This window comes from Durio zibethinus, chromosome 6, assembly GCF_047325235.1.
Source record: "Durio zibethinus cultivar Kanyao isolate XHJ-2024 chromosome 6, ASM4732523v1, whole genome shotgun sequence".
Classification (NCBI taxonomy): domain Eukaryota; kingdom Viridiplantae; phylum Streptophyta; class Magnoliopsida; order Malvales; family Malvaceae; genus Durio; species Durio zibethinus.
The window spans coordinates 30,033,264-30,059,305 of record NC_143167.1 but is presented as its reverse complement, the minus strand read 5'-3'; the positions used below and the strand labels follow the sequence as shown (position 1 = coordinate 30,059,305).

Sequence of the window (26,042 nt, the reverse complement as noted above, 5' to 3'; positions counted from 1 at the left end):
TGGAATAAAAAAAAAGTAAGTAGAATCTCACACAATTTACTTGTTTTCGAACTTATGTATATATGTATGTTTATAAATGAGTTAAGATTTTATTTCTTTATTTTTTATATATAAAAATAAGATCGAGCATATGATTATTTTATGTTTTTGTTATGTAAATTATGGATCATGCTTATAAATGAAATGAGAAAATGATTTTTGTTTAATAAACGATTTTATGATAGCTATGTATTTATATCCCTTGAAAGTGGGATAATCGACACCAGAATTAGTTTTATAGTCTTGGCTAATGGGTTATAGTAGTTAGCATTAATCTTTGATTAACGGGTTATAATAGTTAGTAATGATTATAAAAATGTTATGATACGGTCAATGTTATGGATTATAACAGTGACTGTAGCTAGTAATGAACTAATGGCTTATGATGAATTGTAATGGTTTTAAATATTGATTCATGATTTGTATTTGAAAATAATTTGCAATGATTTTTAATAATTAATCCATAATTTGGTTTGATTACGATATTTGAATGATCGTATATTTTACAATAATTTATATATTAATATGTTTTGATATTAATTTATGAATTTATAAAATGTTTGACAAAACGATGATCTTTTAAATGTTTTGACATTATAATTTGATAAATATTGAGAATGATCTATATGATTGTATGAAAACGATGCTTGATCTGATAAGGTGTGTGAGCCTATACTTGCTGAACTATAATTTGCTTATTCCCTTTTTACTTTTTCTTTACATATAAGTATGTGATAAATTTGCTTAGTTATATGAAAAACTAGAAGATCAGATTGAAAAGATTACTTGGTTATTAGAGACATTGTTTATTAGTAAACTCTTACAAAGCGGTTTAATATTTTTATTAGTTTGTATTTGAAAATATGAAAATTTCTTATTAGTTAAATTAAAGTTACAGATACTGATGAATAAATTATTTTATTTAAAAATTTTAAAATAATTAAAAAAAAAAGCTTTATATTACTTTGGAGTTTTATTTTAAGGTAATGACTATGTTATATATCGGTATCGAGTGTGAGAATTGCATAAAAAAATTAAAAATAAAAAATAATTTTTTTTTAATTTTTTATGCCTAGAGATAATGTGATCCGGAGTGAAAGATTTTTTCCAGTTTAAATGCCAAAGGCTCCAAAAAAGATTGATTCAACAAGAAGCAAGTTTCCAAAAGTATAAAATTTGATTGATTCAAGATTTATTAAAAAAAGACAAAGATTGATTCCAACTAAGCAATTGCATTCTAAGTGGCATTACATGTCACGACGTGATGCGACTGGATTTATACATTTACAAAACCCAGTAACTTCAAAAGAAATGAAGGAGCAAGCAGTTGACTCTTATTGTCATCTCATCAGCTCAGATTCCTGAATGAAATGTTTGTTATCATTAGCAATTACCAGGACCGATTTCTATCCTCTTATTTTGGATGTTATAAAGTACGTTCAGCTTCTGCTGTTGATGATTACCGATGATTGTGAGGTCATTCTCTTTACGGTTTCCAGCAAATGCCAAGCAAACTTGAGACTGGCCTTTTCCTTTCCAAGCAACTGCTGTTTGGTCCAAATTTACACCTAAATTTTCAAAATGTAGAACCATGTTTGGTATTGTTAAATTATCATACCCCGTCAGGTTATAGCACGTATCCAGAAATTTATCGGGAGGAGCAGGAAGGTATTTCGACATCAATTCTTTCAATTCATAGCGCAGCGCTGAATAGACTGACGAAGGTAGACGAGTAATGACAGTTCCTGAATCAATTATGGTGCTTGGTGACAATGATGATGGTGATGATACAGCAGAAGAAATTTCCAATCTTTTCTGGCCTATTGTTATGGCAGTAAGATTTACATAATAAAGGCTCGGGTCACTTGGATTACTTAGAAGCGGTGTGTAAGTACCAGAATTCTGGCACTTTTCAAGAGCTTCCTTACCAAAATACAGATATCCTGTTGTGTTTTCGTTCGGGGGAAGACAATGACAAAATACCTTTTCAAACTGAGTTGCAGTTTGAGATATAAGAGAATAATTACCATATTTTTCATCAGGGCTAGTGCTGCCCCGACCTAAGGCTAGAATCCCATCTGCTTCACCAAAGCCCTTACTATGGTTCTGGGCACAAAGGAAAACAAAGTTAGAAGTCACATCAGGGGGGTGTATGATAAGCGTATCACGCACAAAAGATCCATTGGAGTAGGATCCGTCTAAGTACTGCTGGTAATAATCACAAGATGGCCAACACGGGGCATAAGAGGAAGTTGAGGAAGAAGACGGATAATAGAGCGGGTTGTTCTGTTCTGGGCAGGGAACCCCCAAACAACGTTGACAGTTTACCCAGGTTGCGAAACTGCCCGTGTCTAAAATCAAATTAAAATATTTATAGGCGTGCCAAAACCAACTGTGACATGAAAATTACCAGCACTTACTAAGTTGTTTAGAGGAGGGGCTGTCACCCCTTTCCCAACACCTGCAAGCCTATTTTGTGTAATGGAACTGAAAACCTGAACCCTGAGCTTGTCTTTGAGAAGAATCTGGCTGGAAGCGGAGGGTGATTTCTTTTGGTTAAATGCTGAGCAGGGTCCTTATTGATGGACTATCGTCAAACCTCGTGCAGGGCCTGAAAGATGGAATGTTAGTATAATCGTAATCGTGAATGGATACAAAAGGAGGGGTTTTTTCTTTGCACAGATATTTGAAATAAAGAACAAAGCTAGAAATTTGATATTGAGAGAGTAACCTGAAAAGGTGGATGAAGGGGCACGTGACTTGTTTTTCTCCACCACAGTAGCACCATAAGCAAATGGCTTATTCGCATGAAAAGAGAAAAACAGGATATAGCTGAAGAAAATATGGCCAATGGCCATCAATGCTGAGGAACCGGTGATATTATTTCTTATGATTGCAGTTCCACTTGCGTATATGATCTTATTCTACTTTGGACAAGTATATATAGAATGAGAGACAAATCATTTCCGGGATACTATCAAAAGTAATTCTTTGCGAGGCCAAAAGATACAAAATTGATAGTTTTTCTTTATTTTATTGTTCTTTGGTCATGGAGCATGCCGAAGACTGGGAGGTCTGAAAGCCCTAGTCTTCGTGGGAAAACAAGCAGTCTCTTGACCAGTCTCTCTCATGTAAGAATAGTCCACGTCTTTGTTCGTAACAATTACGAGCAGATTATGAATTAATCGCTCTGAATTCTTTTTCCATGTTAATATCAGCCACTTGAATACTATTGAATTCGCAAACCATTTCAGTTTTATCTTAAATCTCCAGTAAGTTCACCGAATCCCAGTTGTAATACTCCCGTTAATGAAAACACAAGTCTTCGTGGGAAAACGAAGCAGTCCCTTTAGCAGTCTTTCTCATGTAAGAATAGTCCACGTCTTTTTTCCGTAACAATTACGAAGAGATTATGAATTGATTTTGCCCCTCGAATCACGTCTAGCTGACCAGTTCCTCTTGTTTATGGACCAAATGTCCATTATCAAGTTCTGGCTACCTCCGAACCTCAATGCTAAAGTTAAACACTGTTTCACTAAATTTACAGTAACAAACACGGGGAAGACCTAACCGTGGTTTAGCCATCCTTACATAAAACCTCGAAATTAAGACTTGTGCATGATGGATTCTCATGATAGTCATGTGTTTTTATGTTGAACGTATTGATCATTATCATGAAATATCGCATACCCCTTTGCAGGATCTACAACCTTAAGCCGCCTCCAATATATTCAATCCATACCTCCTATCTTTCAAGGAAAAAAAAAACCAAAAAGAGCAAAATCTGGCCTTCCTGACACTGAGAGCGAACATTATAAAATTGCACTGATATCATAAGAAAACAGCTAGGAGAGAGTGAACGAAGTGAGTCACAATAATGACCCTCCAATGCTGAATATAAATAGTGGTAGGATTATATTAATGTTAATGAAGTCTGCTTAGTTGTCAAATTTCCTCTTAAGTTAATAGAAAATCCAATTTGAAGAGGAAAACTGCAAATTGAAAAAAAAAAAAAACTAATTATAACATTCTCGTTTGAAGAATAAAATAAATGACAGACAAGGAAAAGTCGAGGGATTTACAATAACATGCACATCAATGACTCTCATTTTGGTTTTAAAGTTTTAGAGTAGAGACATTTCATTTCTTTACTAAAGCTAAAAGTTCTTGAGCAGTGCAGGAATTAGCCCAACATCATTATTAGTTTTGGCAACCTTTCTTTCTGAGTCACTAACCAAAATCAAAAGAAATATTCCCATGCAGTTTGTCTAGCTTCACATTTTAGTTTGTCTGGTTACACCATGATTCCAAATTCCAAAAGTGAAAAGGTCATAATTATGGAGTTCAGAATCGAGGAGGAAATAAAACAGCCCAATTAAGAAGAACAAAAGGTTGTTTAGTGCAGAGTAGCAGCTAGCGTGATTAGTGGCGATAAAGCCCACACTTATCGCCCCTTTATATCTGAATTAATTAGCTAAAAGCTGGATGAACACCCGTCCCTTAAAGCTAATTCTCTCTTCTTCATCACGACTCCACAATTATAAAGGTCATCCAACATGGATAGATTCGTATAAACAAGCAAGGAAATAAAACCAAGTGCGCCTGGAAAATCTTCATTGCCTGTTATTTGAGTAAACAGTCCTTTAAGGAGTAGTATTCATTAATTCATTTATTGAAGACGTTTGCGAGATATCGAGGGAGGTTGGAAAAGCTGGCAATGCAGATTATGTTCGATTCTTTTTATTTAATTTAAAAGGTCTTCGTTAACAAGTATTTAATATTAATTAATATTTTTTATAATAATAAATTTATATTATGATAATTTCAATGATAAATATATTATTTTAAAGAAAATGTTAAGAGCATCTTGATAACAAAATCTAATTTAAAAAGCATGACGGATAATCCAAAGGGTCGTTGTGGCCGAAAGGGCCGAGAGATAAGGCAATTAACAATGCCACGCACCAACAGCTCCCAACATTATTCAATTAACAGCATGGGATGGGATAGAAAATAGAATCTTTTGCAATGCATGAGATAATAATTAAACGCAAAGAATCTTTAGTAATAAATTAAAGAATCTTTAATAAAGTGTACATACATAAAAGAACACTGAAAAATGAGACACAAATATATATATATATAAATGCAAAGGCTTTATCTTCTTCTGCCTCGATTCATGAGGTCAACAATGCCGACGATAATAAAAATATAATTACCATTTATTTATTTATATATCAAAGAGGAACTTTGAATTTTATAATCTAATTCCTTGAAATCATAAAAGAATTATGATGTATTACGCAGGTCGTAATTGGAGCTATTAGAGTTAAATGTTAACCACTTAGATGCAGCCAATGAACACTCCGTAGGCTCTAAGGTAGTTACTTGATTTTATCTTACTGTGTAGATAAAATAAAACAAAGAAATTTACCTTAAAAGAAAAGAACCGTTATTTATGCACTAAAAATGAGGAAAATGTCTTTAAACAGATTGAAGTTCGAATTAATGGGAACCGGCGCCCTTCTTCTTTACCAATTTTCGTTGCTGTGAATCATACTTTAAAAAGATTGAAGTGCGCAAGTGATTCTGCTATTTCAACTCAAACATCGAAGTCAAATGATTATAATGGAAATATTATTGGTCTTTATCTTTTGTAGGAAATGCCGCACAGCCACCTTCCTAATCCAAGTTACCGACAAATCTCTCACCACCAAAATCTAAACAGTAGCCGGCAGTGACAAAAGAAGGGACCCCATCCCCACGCCCCCACCGCAGTCGTCCTGGCCAAACCCTAACAACCCAAATGTCAAATCTCCATCCATGCTACAAAGCAACGAAAAACAATTGCCCAAAAGCAACGCCAACGCAACAATGACACCCAAACATCACTTTCATTTTTCATTTTTCATTTTTCCATCATTCCCTTTCGTCCCTCCCCATTACAGAAAAATGAAAATCAAAGGAAAAAAAAACATGGCACTAACGGAGAAAATAAATGGAAAACGTTTATTCGTTATTATCCTTTTTATTATCTACAACCCTTCAATCCCTTCCAAAAAGGGACTCCAATTCACATAATAAAAAAAGAAAAGATTAAATTTAAATTTGCAAAAAAAATAAGGTTTTAAGATAAATCTCCGTTACCTCATTTGTCATTATCATCACCATCACCGTCACCGTACTTATGGTGATTAACCTTAGAACAACCCATTCCACGCGCCGCAGCTGTCTGAATCGGTGGCATATGCGCGTCAATCACAGCAGCCGAAGACATTTCCATCTGGCAAACCCTAACGGCACCGATCAACTTTTCCGGCAACTCATCCTCCGTCTGCCCTTCCACCAAAAATCCCATATCGATTGTTACGCTCGTCACGTATCCCAATGCGATGTGCAAAATCGCATTAGCAATTGCCGAGCTCGCAATATCTACGTCAATTTCCAAGTAATTAGCTCCTCTATGATAATTACACGTCAAAGCTTTACCTAACAAGCACGCCGCGTAATTGCCCACCGCTTTTTTGACGATCCATGGTCCTTTGACGATCCGGTTAACGATCTTGAACCGTTGGTTCCTGAAGGCATCGTCGCCGTTGATGAAACGGTAAAGTAACGAACCGGGTGCGATAGGATCCTCTGTGGCGAAATAAAAAACAGCACTATAATGATCTTTACCTGGGACCTGGAGATTGACGGCAAAAATGAAACTTTTCTTGGATTTTCCTTGGGATTGAGCTTGTTTTAGAGCGTGGGAAACACGGTTGTCGGAACGGGCGAGTACGTTGTCGAGCTTGGAAGTGGACTTGAGCCAGTCCATACCTAGAGGAGAGAGTAGATACTCGCCAGAGGGGGATTTTTGTCGATTTGTCAGGTAGTTTTTAGAACGGAGAGAGAAAAGATGACCGGGAGGTGATGCCCAACCGTTGGTTCCATTATCAAGGTCGACGTGTCGCAAGGATCCGCCGTTGATTGACTCAGCGATCCAATCGGGGATTGATGTGGTAGTAGCTATCGAACCGGGTCTAGAGTATTTGCTGGCGGATTCCGCCGCGGAACCCCGTTGTTTTTGCTTTGTCGGACACATGATATTACCTTCTCTTTACTCTTTTTTTCTTAGATCCTCTTCTCGTTGTTCTCCGCCCTTTTAATAGGAAGGCAAAACCAAGCAAAGACAGAAGTTTGGTGTACTTCGTAGAATGTATGGTGAGAAGATAGTGGTTGAGGGGAAGCGAGCGATGGGAGTGAATGAAAGGTGCCCCTGAATTTCCACGAAACTACGACAGAGCCACTATACTTTCCAGTGGCCTATGTTGTAATCTTTGATTTTTGTAATTTGTAGAGTAATTAAGCAAGTTTAATATAGGAACACCGGCCGAAATTTTGATCCCCTCGGTGTTTAAGTCAAACGCAACTTGACTTTTTCCGAAATTCACATTAAAATTGACAATTTCTTTTTCTTTTCACTGAAAATTTTCTTAATTAGGTAGAAGAATGAATACGGAATAAAATATATCTAAATATTATGGTATAATTTTTAGTTTTTTTTTTTTTGTTTAGTAAATAGTTTCCAATTAAGCATGCAAAGAGAGATATGGAATTTTGATTTTGTAATTAATGACATAAAAACCATTTATTACTTTATCAAAATTATCATTCTATAGTTAAAAAGATAAATTGGTGGGATTATAATTTTTTTTTTGATCTTATCTTTTAATAATTTATTTTTAAATTAAGTCATTATTACTGTTGATGGTATAACCATATATGGGTTTGGCACTGAAGAGGTAGGAGTAGGCAACTCAATTAAGTGATTCTTTAACCAAATTAATTAAAATGATTAAAGGGATATGATCCTTCTACTCAAGAGGTAAGAGTAGGTAACTCGATTACTCGAGATTAAAATCAAAATGAACTCATTGGAAAAAAGAAAGGAGAATGGCAATTAGGTAATTCAATAACAATAGTTTAGGAAGAATTAAAAAGTAAGCTCGGGATGATAAACTTGACGGTGTTATTGACTTATTGATTTGACGTCTGAGATGTGACACGTGGGAAATAATTGACTTAAAGACATTGATGATGACGCCAGAGGAGAGATATAATTCGGTCAGAGAAGAGAAGCAAAGAGAAGCGAGTAGATTCACGAAACGTGGCCTCATGTGTCAACCACTCATGTCAACCGAATAAAGGTGTGATTTTGATCAGTGGATTCTGAAATGATACTAATAAACGACTCATTCACGGCTATCACCGATTCACCATTATTATTAGTTTGTTACAAGCTTTGCACGAGCTCATGATAGACTTGGTTGGATGATAGAGCTTTGCACGATAATCATAACTTTTGCTTTTGTATCTTTCTGATTGTAAATTGGATGCCACGCTGCCTCAAATGGCTTTTTTAAAAAAAATGATATTTACGTGTTAGTAACTTTTGTCCTGGTAAACACGACGAAAATTAAACATTACTAGATAATGAAATCGAGCAGTTATGACTTGCTTCCTTGCCGAATGTTTCTCGACGTGTTCAAGGCATGGGGTAATATCCAAAGAGACAAATGTGGTTTCATTTTTGAGAGGGTGCGCGTGGAAAGTTAGAGCAAAGTGGCAGTTAATTCTGAAAATATTTCTATCAACAACGTATCTTTTCCACACCAAGATTTTTGGACCAAATTTGCTGGTTTTCGGGATGGGCTGATTTTGAAAGAGTGAACATGAATATATTCACCTCTCTTTTTGGCAAATAAGACTGACTAGAAAAATATACCGCAGACATCAGCTTAGAATTTCACTGATTACATCACGTCTCGCCTTAGTTGATTTCGTTTTCTTTATGAGGACTTCTCAACTAAACATGAAGATTGAAGATTTGCTCAATGGGAAAGAAAGGGAGGGGGGAAGAGGAGATGGTTTGTAATTTTTATCCTTTGTTTTTTCTTGAAAAAACCATTTATTCTCTATTCGACAACAAAATCACAGCAATCACAGAAGACTTATTGCCTGTGTATGAAACAGATAACAATCAATGTATCCATTATAACATAAAATCACGAGAATTGTTATACTTTAATTGGTAAAAAAAAAATGATATATAAGTAAACATGTTGTTGAAGATAGTATTGCAAAACAAGAGAGGTTAGAAATCCAGCAATCATGTCCCTTGGCTAATGAAATGAACACCAGTGACAGCATGAACACTGACATCTTACAAGGTAGCAAAGATAATCCAACTCAAGAGGGTAAGCAAAATGGCAAAGTCAACAACATTTAGAACAACAATGTGCAAACATGGACTAGGAAACAAATCTAATGTTCAACAGAACATGTGTCACATGATAGATTCACAAAACTTCTTATAATCTTTTATAAACCTCTGTCTCTACATAGAATCAAATCCAGCATAAAGAACCTCCTGCGAAAGAAAAAAGATATAGGTAGTTTTGTTTCTACAGAATATAAAACAAAGGGAGAGACTAGAATCAACCACAACTAGAAAGAGCAGGAAACTAGCTAACTGGAGAGCTACAACCAACTTCAACAAAAGGCAATATGGTAAAAATGAGAATCTGCATTGACAAATGGATGCAGATCTATATAATTTACTGTATCTATGGAATGGACCCAATTAAGATAAAAAGTTTCCTGCTTTTATATTCTTACTCTCTCCAAACAAGGGTAACGTGTATATGCTAGTTTGCTTTAAGAACAGCTTCTAATATTTTGCAACAAGATCTTCCCCTGTTCCACAACTCCTCAAGTACTTGCAAATCAATTCATAAAATTTTCTGTCTACTAGTCCATATCTAACCAAGTCAGCAGGGTTAAATGATGTGTAAAAGCATCATTCAAGTCATCATAAATCCAATAGTCAGCTTTTGCTGGAAAAGGTCATGATTATAAGTAAAACTATGGACATCAAGTTTTCCTAACAATGGAACTGACTTTTATCCCATCATGCACTAAAGGTTGTATTCAATGGTTTTCTTGATGAGGAATGATAACCATCCAGATCAAGCACTAAACCTTTGGACACTTTTGGCTAGCGTTCCTATTTAACTAGGCCATTAGAAAAGATCATCTCCAGCATTTCTGGATAACACTATTTATTTGCTGAATCAAGATATACATTGTATTTGAGCACAACTTAAAAACTCCCAGGAATTTTAGGCAAAGGCAATTGAGATACCACAAAAATCATCCTAGAAGTATTTCGTATCCACATGCTAGTCTATAATGCCCAACAATTCAACCCTTCTGGTGTTGCAAAATGAAATTAAACCTCTGAATAAAAATATTCAAGACTTATGACCACAATTCTAAACAAATTATAAGCCAAGTTGTCATCATTTATTCAGATCCAAAACAATAGGAAGGCAAATGAAAACACTAATTTGTTGAACCAAAAGGAGTATAGAATATAGATAGTATGTCTACTTTTCTAGCTCTTCCCATTTCACAACAAGAACATACATTAGAAATGAATAAGGTCAGGGTGGAGGGTTTAATATGACTTCAACTAAAGTGAGCAAATCTAAGTTATATTTATGAATATATCAAGAATTGTCAAAACGAAAGACAGCTGGATAACAAAGCTTGAACTTTTTATATCAAAGGTTCAATAGCAATCTATCCACACTTCTCCAGATTTGGAAGCACAATGAATTTTCTATTCCAAATGCAATGAATAATTACAATAGATTTCCCACTAACCATAATTTGCTAAACATCAAGGAATCAATAAGAGAAAATGAATTAAAAGCACAAACCAAAAGCAGTTTCACAAACCTAATATTTTTTCAAATTTCCAATATAATGTAGCTTAGTGTGCCTTTCTTCTTTGGGGCTGTTTGTCAGAAGCTAGTCTGAAAATCCAGTAAACCTATAAAACAATTAAAACAATGAATCAAACACCTAATGTGCAAACAATACGATGCCAATTAGAAAGAAAAAGATAGGGTCAAATGTGAAGAGCTAAGACTTGCCAAAGCGAAGATATGAGCAGCTATCAAGAGAACAACCAACAATGGTACTAAATCCAGAAACCATGGGCGCAAAGATTGCGCTTCCTTGGCCATTTCACTTGTTGAGACCGGAAAATTTAGAGGGAGGATCTTTCTGATAAGCCCTAAAGCCAGGGTTTTCGAATTTCTGTGCTGTGGCAATGAGCCTAAGACGCAGCGAACCACTAAGTTCAGCTGATCGGGTGGGTGGGCGACTGGGTTCCTTCAATCTGGATCGGGCCCGATTAGAGCTTTTGGAATTCGGCCTACCAACAATTTCTCCTACGCAGACAAAATTTTCTTTTTCTTTTCTTTTTTCTTTTAGAAAAAAAATATCAATAGGTTATTTATTTATAAAAGTGATAAATACGTGCTTACCTTTTTATTTTATAAGAAAATCAATAATTTACAACTAAACTAAGCAATGCTAAAATTAATAACACTGTAAAAAAAGCTTTTTTTCAATTAAAAGGATAAAAAATACAATTGTATCATCAGTGGGCCGCCAATCACGTTCTCAAACTCAATCCAGCAGAATCTGAATCCATTAAATGGAAGTTGGGCCGACCTTTCTCTGAGTCTGATCCATTAAACGGAGAAAGTAGAGAGTGTCGAGTGTCGACTGATAGACTTGAGAGAGGCGGTTGCTGAATGGTGGAAGCGCCATGTAGACATATAACGTGGCAAAATCTCTGCAGTCGGAAGCAAAAGCTGTTCCGCAAGCCTGACCCGATCACAACGTTAATTCAAAGACGCATTTTCACAAACGATTTGTCAGTACAAGTTAAGCTTACATGGGTGCGTGACCTCTTTCGCACTGCTTTGTATGATTCGCCCAATGAGGAATGTCTTCGCCACCCTCAACCGTCATCGCCGTGTCACATTGCTCTCCACTGGTACCATTCTTCCTTTTTACTGGTCTTTCTTTTTCCGTCTCCGCTCATTATCTCTCAATTTTGATATCAATAACAATTTGATTTGCAATTGCTGCACTGAGCTTCATTTCCTTTGATGTTAGTATTATTATGGTATTTTTGTTCCTGGGAAAAAAACCCTTTTAGCCATGTGTTATGGTAAGTTTTGGGATTGTAAAGCTTTGAACTTCCCACTAGTGTAATATTTGATTGGATCATTTATGTTGCTATCTGGAATAAAGAGGATATTTTACCTTCGTTTGTTTATTTGGTAATTTTCTTTTTTTTTTTTTTGGCGACCCTGAGTGTGATTTGAATGTTACTGTTTATGTTAGTTGATTACTCACACTTCTTGCAGCAGTACACCATGGTAGAGTTGTTGGCACCATGATGCGTCATTCTATTTCTCTGGAAGTTCAGATGGATATTGGAATTGCGAGAACACAGGATACTTGGCATCCTGCATACTTGTTGAAACGATATTGGTAAGTGCATGGATATCTACCACTTATCTTTGATGCTAGGAATTGGGTTAAATAAGTACTAACAAATAAATTGGCATGGTAAATTTGGAGCTTCTCTAATATTTGTGTTTATTGCACTTACCCTGTAAAGCTTTTAGTGCAGGTTTTCTACAGGTTTCATCAGTGTGCATGGGGGGCGGCCTTCTGCAGAGTATGCAAAGTTGAGGAAAGAATCATTGGAAAGTGAATTCGGTCATATAGTTGGAACACACAGCTCAAAAAGTATTTCTGTTTTCTACCGATTTGGCCCGTTTTTGGCTTTGTATAGAGCTGCAATCATTTCATTTCATGTATTGAAGTTGACCATTTGGCAATTCGTTTTTCGAGACATAAAAGAGCGCGCTTCCAAGGTAGACAACGGAATTTTATTCTTAAATATGTTCTTTTGAATAACTTGAATTGGTTCTATATTCAGCCAATATAAGAGCATACTAAAGTACTGGCCCTTGGCACAATTTGGCTAACTTTATACTACAAGTTTACATGTTTTGAATGTTGCAATTTCATGTTATTTGGCTCAAAGCTTTTGCTGAAACTGTCATCTCTTTCTTATGACTAAGCTTTCTTATTTTTTGGTCACTAACGAGTTTATTGCAATTTTTACTCTATTTCAGTTTCGTGAGACACTGATTCGGTTGGGTCCTTTCTATGTTAAGGCAAGTTACTTTATCTTTCTTTATAACTCTTTTGTTAAGTTGCTTATTGGGCTTTGTTTGCTGTAGTTTCTCTTTACCAGAGTTTTACAAAATTTGGCAAACGTAACCGTTCACTTCTGCCTTTTTTTTTTTGTAACTTGTAACCATATGCATTAAATTTTCTATTATGGATCTGAACTCTGAAAATTGATGACAACTTTTGATAGGAAGTTTGAAGATCTGATGGTCGCTCATAGACGTTAGGGTATAGACACTCATGGTTATATTTGTTCTGTCGTTTGCTTTTGTATCCAAGCAAACTTGTTGCATTTTACTTGAGGAAGAAAATATCAAGTAGAAAAAAAAAGGAAAAAAATTTCTTACCTATTTTCTTCTTGTCGATCCTCCTAGGTAAAACTTATAATTTTGGCCTTCTTTTATTTGTGTATACAGCTTGGGCAGGCTCTGAGCACTAGACCAGATATATTGCCACCTGTGTATTGCCAAGAGCTTGCCAAGTTACAGGTACACAACCATATCTTCAACCATAGGCATACATTTATGGGTCATATTATCGAGATTTGTGGCTAATTGACATTGATCTTTGTTCTTTAATTTTCTTTCTGATTTGAAGCTTTTCTGTTAATGCCAGGACCAAATTCCCCCATTTCCCACCCATATTGCCATAAAATCTATTGAAACTGAACTGGGTCTTCCAGTTTCAGAAATTTTTTCCGATATAAGCCCAGAGCCTATTGCAGCAGCATCCTTAGGACAGGTGTATAAAGGTCAGACAACCATTTCTCTGAAGGGGAAAACAATATGCCTGTTCCTTTTTTCCCCTCATATTATTTTCTCATCTCAAAAACATTCCAACTTTCAATATAGCATCTATTAAAGGTCTATATTTTGGATAATACTAAAGCTGAATGTGTGCTTCACTGCATTAAGTCTTGCAGCTCATCTTCATTCTGGAGAACTTGTAGCTGTTAAAGTACAGAGGCCTGGTATGTCACTCTTGTTGACCCTTGATGCCTTGTTATTCCATATGATTGGGGGCCAATTAAAGCGGTTTGCAAAAGCCCGCAAAGATCTGTTAGTAGCCGTAAATGAAATGGTGAGTCTTCCATGTTTCAAGTGTTATGTTATACACATTTCTGTAGTCAGTTATTATATATGCATTTGTAAATGATATGCTCAGAATTTGATCTTTGCTTAAGGATGTGCTTACTATTTGGAGTCTGTGATTCTTGCTATTTTGTGTATAATGCAGCTTATTTTATTCATATTCGCATTGTTTTTGTATGGTACCTGCATTTGTACCTTCATCTTTTCATTGATGAGATGGTACATGCTTATGGACATCTTCAGGTCTTCTTTTAAATGAACAGGTAAGGCACATGTTTGATGAAATTGATTACATCTTGGAGGCAAGAAATGCTGAACGCTTCGCCTCTCTTTATGGTGACTATCCTAGTAAGTATTTTATAATTGCTTATGGATCCTAAAGTCCATATTAAGTAATTTCAAGGTTACCAATTGATATGGGATTATTCAATTGGTTATGCTTCTTCAAGAGTAGAAATATTAAAGGGGACCTGTACAATAACTGGCATCATCTTTGATGTGTCATTTTCTTGTGGGGTTGCTATAATTTTCTTGCTTGGTATAGTATTCTGAGGAGTTTAACTTTGAGTTTGATATTGGACAGCTTCACATTAAAGGAAAGAAAAATTTTAAGGTAGATGTTGGGAGTGTAGTTTATAGTGGGGAAAATTGATGTTATGTGATATCCTTCTGTACATCAAACCGTTGCCACTGCATGCTGTTGAATATGATGCTGTTTTTTTAATTTTTTGGTGCCCTTTTTCCTCAAGAATTGATACTCATATTCATACAAATTCCTTATGATGATTACAGGTAAGGACCAACCTTGTAATCAAAATGCGAAAGATGAGAATACCATCAAAAACAAAAATGCAAAGGGAATAAAAGTGCCAAAAATATATTGGGACCTGACACGAAAAGCTGTGCTTACTATGGAATGGGTAGATGGAATTAAGCTTACAGATGAAACTGCCCTAAAGAAGGCATGTCTAAACCACAGGGAGCTGATTGACCAGGTCAAGTAATTTCAGTGTTTTATTTGAAGCTTTTGGCCATACACTAGCTGTTACTTTTGCACCTGATATATTGTCTAACTGTGTTTATCTGACTTTTGTTTTTTTGGCTGCATGTTTATATGACTTTATCCTCCTTTGATGGGTTGTTAGGGAGTATACTGCTCTTTGAGACAATTGCTTGAGGTGGGTTTTTTCCATGCTGACCCACATCCAGGAAACCTTGTTGCTACTAGCAGTGGCTCCCTTGCATATTTTGACTTTGGAATGATGGGGGATATCCCTCGCCATTACCGTGTAGGACTTATTCAAGTGGTAAGAGCTGTTCTATTTATAATTACACTGGGCCACTGCTTTAAATTTCACCATGTGTAGTCATGACAGGTGTTATATGCATCCGGTTAGTATTCAAAATATGGTTGTTCTGGATACACTAAGATTACATGCACCATTGAACAGCAATTAGTGCATAAGCTTGCATGAAGGTAATAATATTTCAAAACTGCAATTTATCTTTTTCTAACTCTTGAGCAGAGAAGGTTGTCATTATTGAAGATTACTCAACTACGACGGGCATGTGCAAGTAAACCGGGTATTTTATTCATGTAGTAGTGGAAAAAATGGAACAGATAAAAGTAATAGTTATCCTTGGAAAAATTATAGTTAACTATAAATCTAGGCTCTAGAAGTCTGAATAATCTTTACCTGGTTACCATTCCACGTGCATGTCAAAATCCTCCTTTTGCATCTTTGATACTTTTATCATATTTGTTATTGTATGCATCTTCATCTCGTCTCTTATGAATGATTATGCTGAGTTTTGATGGTTATTTACCTGAGGTTGTGCTTGTGTTGATAAGTTCTTGCCTCTTTCAGCTTGTGCACTTTGTTAACCGTGACTCTCTGGGATTGGCAAATGACTTTCTATCTTTGGGATTTATTCCTGAAGGAGTTGATATACAATCTGTGGCAGATGCATTGCAGGCATCTTTTGGGGATGGGACTCGACAATCTCAAGACTTCCAGGTTTTTGCTCGTACCTTATTTCAGATTGGTTTGCTGTCTTTATCTTTTTAATTCTTTTGAGCACAAATATGCGTGATAAGCACTTCAAAGTACCATCTCTGCGATAGATCGAGTAATTCTACAAGTTTTCTGTTTAAATTGTTCTTGTTATTTTTAAATTTAATGAGGGAAAATTGACGGTTGCGGAGAGAGATTTGTATCAAAGATTGTAAGCTGCTTCTTAAACGTAATTACCTTGTTGTGTTGCTTAATTATAGCAAGTATCCATTTGTAATGTCTTATGGTGAAGCATAAAATAATGTTTCTACATTCCTACAATTAGTTTAGAGAAAGAGATTTAGCTGAGTTATTAATCTCTTTAAAGTGTACATGTGTGTTAGTATCTGTTTATACCTGAAAAATCGGCATGATAGCTCCTTTGAGACTTTATTTTTGATGTTCACTTGTTTTAAATTCTGTCTTTAATAATTTCAAAAGTAAAAGCATGAAAACTGTAATTTCTTTTTATTGCTTTGGATTTCAGAGTATAATGAACCAGTTATATGATGTCATGTACGATTTTAATTTCTCTCTCCCCCCGGACTATGCTCTAGTGGTAAGAGCTCTTGGTTCACTGGAAGGAACAGCTAAAGCTCTTGATCCTGATTTCAAAGTTGTTGAGAGTGCATACCCTTTTGTGATTGGGAGGCTTTTGGAAGATCCAAATCCTGATATGAGAAAAATTTTAAGGGAACTTCTCATCCGTAATAATGGATCCATTAGGTGGAACCGCCTAGAGCGCTTGGTAGGCCTTCTCTCTTTGTTAATTCATATTTCTGTTGAAATTTAATCTGCTAGTATTATATAAAGACAATTGTCTGTTTTTAGTTCCCTATTTTGCCTCATTCCCTTCATGAATGCTGTTCATCTTGTATCAGGTAGCAGCAATATCAGAACAGTCTTCTGAATCATCCAAGGAGTCTCCTAACTCTGAAGAAAATGGTTCGCATCCCTTAGAATGGAGGTCATTTGATATGCATGCTGTTGTTGCTGCCACAGAAGATCTTTTACTTTTCATTCTATCTGAAAAGGGTCTAATGGTGCGGGTTTTCCTCCTGCGCGATATAATTAGAGCCACTGATATTTTTCTACAGGATGAAATTTTGGGTTGTAGGCTAGATGCGAGAAGTAAAGCAAGGAAAACTTCACAATCTGAGGTTTGTGATGCCTTCTTGATTAATAAACTTAAAAGCAGTATTCTTTATCATGAACCTGCTTAAAGAAGCTTATATTTGCCCATGTCATGTCGTTTGTAGTTACGGTGATTATCAGTTTATCGGCCATTGGTTGTCTAGCGCATGTCACTAATTCACTCGATGAATGAATATGCAAATTTGCTTTTTTTTTTTTATTTTAAATTAGCATTTCTTGTTGCAGTTCTTAATCATCAATCGTTGCAGGGGGCGAGGAAGGAAGCAAATTATCTTTGAATAATGCTTGGGATGGTTTCTTTTCTTACGTCTTTTCTTTAATTTTGCAGGATCATGCAATTATCACAAGAGTTGTTAATGGGTTTCGCTCACTCCATCAAGCAGTGAAGTTGGCCCCAGAGGAATGGACAGCAATGTTCATCCGCATTGCGATGAAGCCAGAAACCCTTGGCTTTTCTCTAGACATCATATCCGCCTTGTTCTTGCACCTTAACAACAAATTTTCAGATACTTTTTGGGTTTGTATGTCTAGACTAATTCACAAGTTTGGCAAAAACCATGGACCTAACGATCATATTAGATAATCTATACTACTTTTATGAGTTTTGTAGCAGAAATATTTGTTTGGGCCCAGAATTTTTGCGCTGCGATCTGAATGATTAATTTTAATCTATGTTGTGATTAGGTGTATTAAGTATCAACCCCTTCCAATAATTTATTAAGGCGTAAGCCCCCAACCCTCCCTTATATCATTGCCATTTGGCAGCTGATGCGGTCTTCCTTATAGAAACGCAAAGAAAAGGGTTCGATATCAACGGGAACCAAAGGCTCAAATTGAATCTCATTTATTACGACGAATGACATGTCTTACTCGCATGCTACAATTCCAATGATTTGATGCAAAGGAAATGGAATTCAAGAAATTAAATCTTTGATTTTAATTTATTTGGTTTTAATTTTTTTTCTATTCTTATGTTACGTTTTTAAATAAAAAAAAAATGAATTCAAGAAATTAAGAATAATAAGATGTGTTAGCAAGATTTGACACCACAATTATTAGTTTAATCAAATCTCAATTATAAATATGAAGACAAGTAACAGCAACCCTAGCCTGCCTTTACATTATTGATGATTGATAAGATCCCAAATTTGTAAGCAATAGATTGTTTTTAAATGTATAGCAAATTAACAATTAACAACGCCTTTGTTCACATGTATTTGGATTGATTTCTAAACAAATAAATAAAGAAAGAAAAGATATTATCAATTTATTATAATCGTTTTCGTACAAAAATGGATAAACCTATATATAGCATTGATATTGACCTTTCCCAAAATAATTTTTTTTTTTATCATCTTAATGAGTGCTATTATCAACTAGACTGAACAGTTTAAGGATCCGTGCAGTATTTACGAACTGTTTGCCTTGGTAGATCAAATAAACATGAGAAGGTAATTAAATGTTGACAAAATAAATGCTTGTCTGATCATTTTTTAAAATTATAAGAACAACATAGGGGTTGTTCGGTATTATTGCAAGTTCTATGTTTTTAAATATTTTTATTTTATTTTACATTTTCATTTTATTAAAATTGAAAACATATTTGAAAATTATATTTTTATTACAAAAATCTTAAAATAAGGTATCGTGAAGTGGTTACAAGCATGAGTTAAGAAATTGATAGGAGTTTGAACTAATATTTTGGCAGTTTTGACAGTCATCTTTCAATATTTTGACATTAAAATTGATACTGTTCACTAATGGGAACTGTTTACCCGTGTGGTAACAGTGATTAAAATATTTTTAAAATATTAAAAATATCAGTTTTAATAATTTTTAAAACAAAAATAACCCATCAAACATAATTTTATTTGTAATTTTCAGAAAAATATTTTGTAGTTAGCTGTCCAGGAGACAACCGAATCAATCATAAAACAAATATGCTATACCTGTTACATGTTTAATTCAATTTCTTTTACGTAACATGCTTCATTTTCAAACTACGATATATAAATTGGTAATGTTAATTCTAAGATAATGGGTGTCGAATGAATGCAATCCGGTGGCCTGAAATTTCTTATCCTAAGCAATCCCACATCTTTATCATTCATAAATAATTTTCTTCACAAATTCTTTCATCCTTTAATAATCCTCTAAAATAAAATTGTTTTCTAATAAGTCAACAAATCATTAAATCACTCATTGATGTTAACTTTCTACTTACTTCAAAAGGAAGAATTTTCTCTGCCTTAAAAAAAAAAAAAAAAAAAAAAAAAAAAAAAAAAAGAAAGAAAGAAAATCGTAAAAGTGGTAAGAGCAAAATTACCGTAGACTCACATAAAACGACGGGTTGTACATCTTGGTCTGCATGTGGGCCACGTGTATGGTCAACAACCTAATAGGACGACTTTGTTGACTTAGTCGTATCGTCAGCTTGCCTCTCGGCTCTCTCTACGGCGACGCGTATGAACCAAACACCTTCCCCTATTTTTAGCATCATCCTTTTATTTACCCTTTTTTTTTTTTCTTAAAAATATCATTTGTTTTTTAATTTTTAATTTAATTTTGGGTTTTTAATTGAGGTGCTTTCAACAAACCAAAAACGGAACTGAAACCAAAGACGAAACAGAAACGAAGCCTCTGGTTTTAGTAGAAATAGCTTTCTCTCTCTTCTCTTTGTAAGTCTCGTCTTTTTCTTCCCTTAGTCTTATTATTATGGCATTTCCTTTCCTTTCTTTTCCCTTCCTTTCCCTTCTCCTTCATTGAGGTAACCTTTTTCTCTCTCTCCTCCATCATCTTCGTTTTTAATTGTTCCTAATGATGATCTCGCTCTTACCAACTGATTTTCAAGTCTTATTTATTACATTGGATATGTTCGCTTTCAGTTTTTTTTTAATTATGATTTAATTATGTTTATTTAAGGCTTTAATTGCATGTTGTGCATGAGATTGAGATCTTATGATCTATGCATTTGAAATTGGTTTAAATTGGATCTGGAAATTTTGATTTCTTTGCAGGTTAAGTTGATAATTCCCTGAGTTTTGAGATGATCCTTGAAACGTGAGGACTGATTTGGATTCATTAGCATATGCAAAATTGGGCTTTTTCGTTATCTTTCATCAGCTAAAATATCATCAATTATCAAATACACTTGCTTTTGCTATTTCCTGATTTGGATACAAGGGATAAGGCGTGAAAATTTTCAAAGCTTAAGCAATAATATGGGATATCTGAATTCCGTTTTGCAATCTTCAAGCCAGGTTCATGCTGAAGATGGACCGGTTAGCGGCGGAGGCCTTAGGTTCCTGCTTTTTCTTCTCTTTTCATCATTCTTTGCTTAGATCTAAATTTTCTTTGGATTGATACTTTTTTTTAACTTGCAAGTTTTTTTTTTTTTCAAATTCCATATGTTTTAACATCATTTTTATCTTGTGTTTTGGTTTGCATGTCTTGTCTAATTTTTACGCATTTATTCTGAATTTTGTTGTTGTTCATTTTGTATGGATTTTGAAAATATCTGTTAATGATATTAACTTTTCTTTGAAATTGAAACATCTCCTTTACTATTTGGAATTCATGATGTATCTGTTATTTAATTGCCTGTTAGACAAAAGATCTCTGCTTATTTGGATTGTTCGCTTTAAGTTAAACCTTGGAATGCATCTCAATTAGATAGGGTGGATGGCTGGCGATTATTATCTCTGAGCAAAAGCAAAAAAAAAGAAAATAGCTTGAACGGAAACAAATGAATTTTGCAATTAATGCACACTAAACCTCCATAAATTTGGAAAGTTCAGTCGTATATTCTCAAATTTGGAATGGCTTGTCATGTGTTAAATTCTTACGGATCTTTACCTTTTAATGATTTGTCACTGCATAATGTGGGGAAACCTGCAACAAAATCTTTAATTTGTCGTTTTCGATGCATGCAATGTGATAATTTCTCAATCCTCAACGTGAGGAATGAAGTAAACCCATCTTTGTTCCATCCTTTATGGGTCGGGACTAAAGACATTTTTTGTCATGTTGCTGGTATTACTCTGTTGAGAACAGCTTATTATTTTGCTTTCTTTTTTGCATAGGATCTGTCTTTCTTAATTCCAGCAAGGCAATTTTCGACCTTTCTGGCTTTGCCCTAAAGTTGTTGCATGTCTTGCATTGAAAATTTACTGCATGGTTTTTTTACGTGATTTAAGCCTTTTTTATTTTTAAAGATAGGAAATTTAAATTCTATTAAATCTTTGTCTGGAATGAATTAAGTAATAGAAAGGCCTGAAGAAATGTATTTTGAAATGATGATTAAGCACAGAAATTATTAGATTAAAAGTCATTTAAATATGTTTTGCTTAAAGTTGATGATAATAAGAGGCCTATAGTTTTGAGTTTACATCTCTTTCTTAAATAATGCAATAATTTGGTTGATGTCTAAATCCAAGTGTCCCATGTTTTCTGGCAACAGTCAGAGTGGAAAGTTCAGCTATGGCTATGCAAGCTCTCCTGGGAAGAGGTCTTCAATGGAAGATTTTTATGAAACAAGGATTGATGGTGTTGATGGAGAGATAGTTGGTCTTTTTGGAGTCTTTGATGGTAAATCTCTTACCCTCTATATTTCGGTCTCTAACTCTTGCACATATGCATGGACATAACATCTATGGTGATTATTATGTGTTTTAAAGAGTGTGTATGATTCATCAATGTTTTCCTCTGCTGTAGCCTTTTTCATTGATAATCTTTTTTCTGTTTTGAAAGTAAGCCTTTTTCCTTAATGTCGCTCTAATCCCCCTGCTTAAGTAAATAAGGTTGTTAAACGATAAGAGTAGAATATATACCAACTTATAATGATACACCATAGTCAATGTAGAGAATGTATCTGAAAGGATTTCATGCAGATTCTGCTATTTGTTATCTGCTTCAATTGGTAGCAGTATTCGAAGCCATTTCTAAAGGGCTGTTATCGGCTCAGGTTGGGGCATCATTATACTCTGCCATAGAATATTTTCTTTTACCATGCATCATTAAAAATCATATCTTCTGTGAATAACATAAAACCAATCTGTTGTTGGCTAGTTATGCGTAGTTACAAATTGTTTAACTCGGTCTTTACAAGCATGGTTGTTTCAGGTCATGGAGGTGCACGGGCAGCTGAATATGTGAAGGAAAACCTTTTCAGTAATTTAATCAGCCATCCAAAGTTCATATCTGACACCAAATCTGCTATAGGTTATTCACTTTATAACTGTATCATATAGTTATGTCTTCTCTAGTGGGCTGGTCATTTGTCACCCTAACTTGTCTTTTAAATTGTTTCCAATCTCCAGCCGATGCATACAACCGTACAGACTCTGAATTTTTAAAATCAGAAAATAACCAGAACAGGGATGCTGGTTCAACCGCTTCTACGGCTATACTTGTTGGTGACCGTTTACTAGTTGCAAATGTTGGGGATTCCCGAGCTGTTATCTGCAGAGGAGGAAATGGTAAGATTCATCGTTTTTATTTTTGTTTTCTTTCCTTTATATTCATCTCATCTTTGACACCACATTTGAAGTTGACTACTTTAGCTTTACCTGTAACATGAAAGTTCACCGAGGCTTCTTTATGTTTTTGTATTTACTTCAAGCATGTTAACATAATGCATTCTTATGCGACTGCTCCCTCACCCATTTGGTGTAGGTGTGAATTTGTCAGGTTTTTTGAAAATCTTGTAAAAGGATCCTTTGATTGCTGAATTTATTATTTATACATGGCTTATCTATGATATCTCTTCTTACAGCTATTGCCGTGTCTCGCGATCATAAGCCAGATCAAAGTGATGAGCGACAACGGATTGAGGAAGCAGGAGGATTTGTCATGTGGGCTGGTGCGGGTTTACATCTAGCCATTTCTCTTTCCCCTCTTACCTTCTTTTTTTTTTTTTCTTATGTTTAAGCTTTACTATGACATGTTACATTTCTCCCTTCTATTATGACTGAAATAATATCTGTAGGAACTTGGAGAGTGGGAGGTGTTCTTGCTGTTTCTCGTGCTTTTGGCGACAGGCTCTTGAAGCAGTATGTTGTTGCTGATCCAGAAATTCAGGTCTGTTTGGAAGACTTCATTCAATTATGCTGTGTTCGTAGATGTCATTGTGCATCATTATGAAGATAGAAACCCATAATGCACAAACCCAGCATGAAAAATTTGCGAGTAGCGTTGCTTGTTAGATTTCTACCTGATGTCTTGAAAATTCTATAGGATCCCTACTTGAGAGATGATTATATGAGTATTAAATTTTCATTGCTACTAGTACTATTGATTTTTTAGCATTTTGTAGCTCCGTTATCCTTTTTGAGCTTGCAGGAGGAAAAGATTGACAACTCTCTTGAGTTCCTTATTCTTGCAAGTGATGGACTGTGGGACGTTGTTTCAAATGAGGTATGAAGCAATTTTTTTACTCAATGCCTCTATATTACTGGCATCCTAGAATCCAACAGTGTTTCTGTCAAGCTTTAGAGTAGTTTGACGAAAATTGGCAGCTTTTTGTTTTGATCATGGATGACACCATAGTATTCTCCTAACCTATTTAATTGAAGAAATGACCAAACTTAGCTACCTCCATAACTGCTGCTTTACCTTTTTCAGGAGGCTGTCGCAATGATAAAGCCAATACAGGATCCTGAGCAGGCAGCAAAGCGGCTGATGCAAGAGGCATACCAGAGAGGTAGTGCAGATAATATCACTTGTGTCGTTGTCCGTTTCTTGGCCAATCAAGGGGGTTCTTCACGGAGTGTTTCTTCTGCGGCGAATCAAGGTGGTTCCTCACGTAGTGTTTCTTCGGCGGCCAATCAAGGGGGTTCCTCTCGTAGTGTTTCTGCTTAAGCATCCCTTCCCAGCATCGTTTTAGGTTTGGTTCTCTAGCTGACGGAAAAGGGAGGTGAAACAAACTTCATTAGTAACAGCTAGTCATAGAAAACCATAACAGTATGGTAATGTGTAAGGATAGAAACATGAACAAAAATGTGTTAGGCTGCTGATGTCTCTTTCATCTTTTCAGCCTCTAGAGTAGAACTGCATCCGAGTTTAGCTTTTCCACTTTCGGTCTTGCACATAGTCGGAACCGATATGCACGTGTGAATTTGTAATGAGTCTCAAGACTAAGTCCACTTCTGTATGCTGTAAATGTAGCAAAACGTCCTTCTCTTGTAGTTGTTTGTGATGTTCCTATCTTGATCCATAGACTTTCTCAGCAATCCATTTAATATTGTTGGTGTAAGTAAGAAGTTTGACTGGCGACATGCTACCCAATGAGGCTATGGTGGATGACGTGATTCTTGAATGCCCCTTTTTGTACGAACCAGACAGCTTTGATTTTCTAGCAGCAGAAATATCTAGCGAAAGCTTAACATGCTAATTTCGGATTGTATCTGCTGTTAACATGGAACTGCTTTTTAAATCTCTTGGGACGAAATTCAATTTCAATTATAACAATGTTCAATTCTAAAAGGCTGTTTCATCTGAGCAATCAACGGTACAAGTGTGTACAAAAACCCCTCAAGTAGCTACGTTTTGGTCCTGGATTTCTATGGTAAAGAGGGGAGCACTATAATTGAACCAAGATCTCTTTGGAGCCAACCAAAGAAAGATCTCTAGGGGTCAACCTACAATCATACTCGTATCAAAGAAAGTAGGATTTCTTTTACAGGTTGGCCTTGGCTATACAAGGGATCATTACATTTGTAGATGCAGTTGCGTTGTAATTTTCCACCATTGTACGGTTTCTTTTGACAAATTTTAATGTCATTAACCGGCTGTAGTTACGAGGTCAGCCTGTGAGCACGGAAGTTGTTTGAAACAATCTTCAACAAGACCGATGGGTATACCAGTTAATTTTGGACTACAAACTAACATCAATGCGCATCAGTGCTTTCGGCGACAAATGCAGCCTACCACACACCGTCCACAGGAGAACACCCATAAAGTCACAAAGGAAAACAGAAGTCCAAATAAACTGATCAAATTAATCACCCTTCTCACCAAGTCACTATTACTTGAATACATTTGTGTGTTTTCCATCTTGTTGGCTTGCTAAAAAAATAAAATAGCAATGGATTGAACTTGAATTGTTTGGAGAAGAAAGAATTGAAAGGTCTGAGTTCATGAAACCAATAGTATTAGGTATTTACGATTTTCACTTAAATCTTCGTTCATTTTTTACTCTCAGTAATAATCTTCTTTCAGTTTCAAAAAAGTAAAAGTTGTCTTATTTCATTTTTTAAACCAACCTATTCATTATTAGATTTTGGCAAGACCCAAGACTATAGCCTATTGCACCCAATATCCTCCAAAAACCAGCATGCGTTTTTCGACCTATTAGCTGAAATTGATCAAAATTTCTTAGGAGTTGAAATTTTTATTTCCATTATGATGATGGCATAGGCAAATCAATTTGGGCCTGTACAATGGGTTTACTCAGCCCGATAATGGGCCAGTTATAGAAATGTCCAAAGCGAAGATGGTTGTTGGTTAAAATCTTTCTTCGTATCAGTGGGCTGAGCCCAACTAGTAGCTACGAAGTAGACAACCTGTGACTCTGACAATTAGTAAGTATTGC

At 35.3% G+C, this 26,042-nt stretch overlaps 3 protein-coding genes and 2 pseudogenes across 7 annotated transcripts; 2 read left to right on the top strand and 3 right to left on the bottom strand.

Annotated features, from left to right (window-relative positions):
* Positions 1-1,197: 1,197 nt before the first annotated feature.
* On the bottom strand, positions 1,198-3,672 carry LOC111284434 (aspartyl protease family protein At5g10770-like; annotated as a pseudogene). The gene is made up of 4 exons (XR_016342587.1): positions 3,547-3,672; positions 3,207-3,299; positions 2,771-2,963; positions 1,198-2,650 (listed from the first exon to the last, which is right to left on the bottom strand). The product of XR_016342587.1 is annotated as an aspartyl protease family protein At5g10770-like (transcript).
* A 2,357-nt stretch (positions 3,673-6,029) lies between these two features.
* Positions 6,030-7,364, bottom strand: LOC111286205 (protein ENHANCED DISEASE RESISTANCE 2-like pseudogene; annotated as a pseudogene). Its single transcript, XR_016343034.1, has one exon. The product of XR_016343034.1 is annotated as a protein ENHANCED DISEASE RESISTANCE 2-like pseudogene (transcript).
* Positions 7,365-9,309: 1,945 nt separating this feature from the next.
* Positions 9,310-11,214, bottom strand: LOC111285337 (uncharacterized). Its single transcript, XM_022874731.2, has 3 exons — positions 11,025-11,214; positions 10,828-10,921; positions 9,310-9,454 (listed from the first exon to the last, which is right to left on the bottom strand). Exons 1-2 carry the CDS (start codon positions 11,115-11,117, stop codon positions 10,862-10,864), a joined length of 153 nt encoding a protein of 50 aa, XP_022730466.1. The 5' UTR covers positions 11,118-11,214; the 3' UTR covers positions 9,310-9,454; positions 10,828-10,861.
* A 445-nt stretch (positions 11,215-11,659) lies between these two features.
* Positions 11,660-18,068, top strand: LOC111286374 (Protein kinase superfamily protein). 2 transcript variants are annotated; one of them, XM_022876293.2, is made up of 14 exons: positions 11,660-11,938; positions 12,315-12,441; positions 12,584-12,830; positions 13,095-13,136; positions 13,569-13,640; positions 13,768-13,903; positions 14,075-14,232; positions 14,507-14,591; positions 15,036-15,238; positions 15,389-15,550; positions 16,112-16,261; positions 16,785-17,045; positions 17,179-17,457; positions 17,781-18,068. In XM_022876293.2, the coding sequence occupies exons 1-14, from the start codon at positions 11,869-11,871 to the stop codon at positions 18,033-18,035; spliced, it is 2,247 nt and encodes a 748-aa protein (XP_022732028.2). In that variant the 5' UTR covers positions 11,660-11,868; the 3' UTR covers positions 18,036-18,068. The 2 variants fall into 2 exon arrangements, with proteins under 2 accessions (XP_022732028.2, XP_022732029.2); XM_022876294.2 differs by having other exon boundaries at positions 11,676-11,938; positions 12,318-12,441.
* Positions 18,069-20,056: 1,988 nt separating this feature from the next.
* On the top strand, positions 20,057-24,636 carry LOC111286784 (putative protein phosphatase 2C 59). 2 transcript variants are annotated; one of them, XM_022876983.2, is made up of 9 exons: positions 20,057-20,130; positions 20,470-20,753; positions 21,912-22,039; positions 22,574-22,672; positions 22,771-22,929; positions 23,226-23,312; positions 23,439-23,530; positions 23,792-23,866; positions 24,074-24,636. In XM_022876983.2, exons 2-9 carry the CDS (start codon positions 20,674-20,676, stop codon positions 24,308-24,310), a joined length of 957 nt encoding a protein of 318 aa, XP_022732718.2. In that variant the 5' UTR covers positions 20,057-20,130; positions 20,470-20,673; the 3' UTR covers positions 24,311-24,636. The 2 variants fall into 2 exon arrangements, with proteins under 2 accessions (XP_022732718.2, XP_022732717.2); XM_022876982.2 differs by having other exon boundaries at positions 20,057-20,219.
* The last annotated feature ends 1,406 nt before the right edge of the window (positions 24,637-26,042 follow it).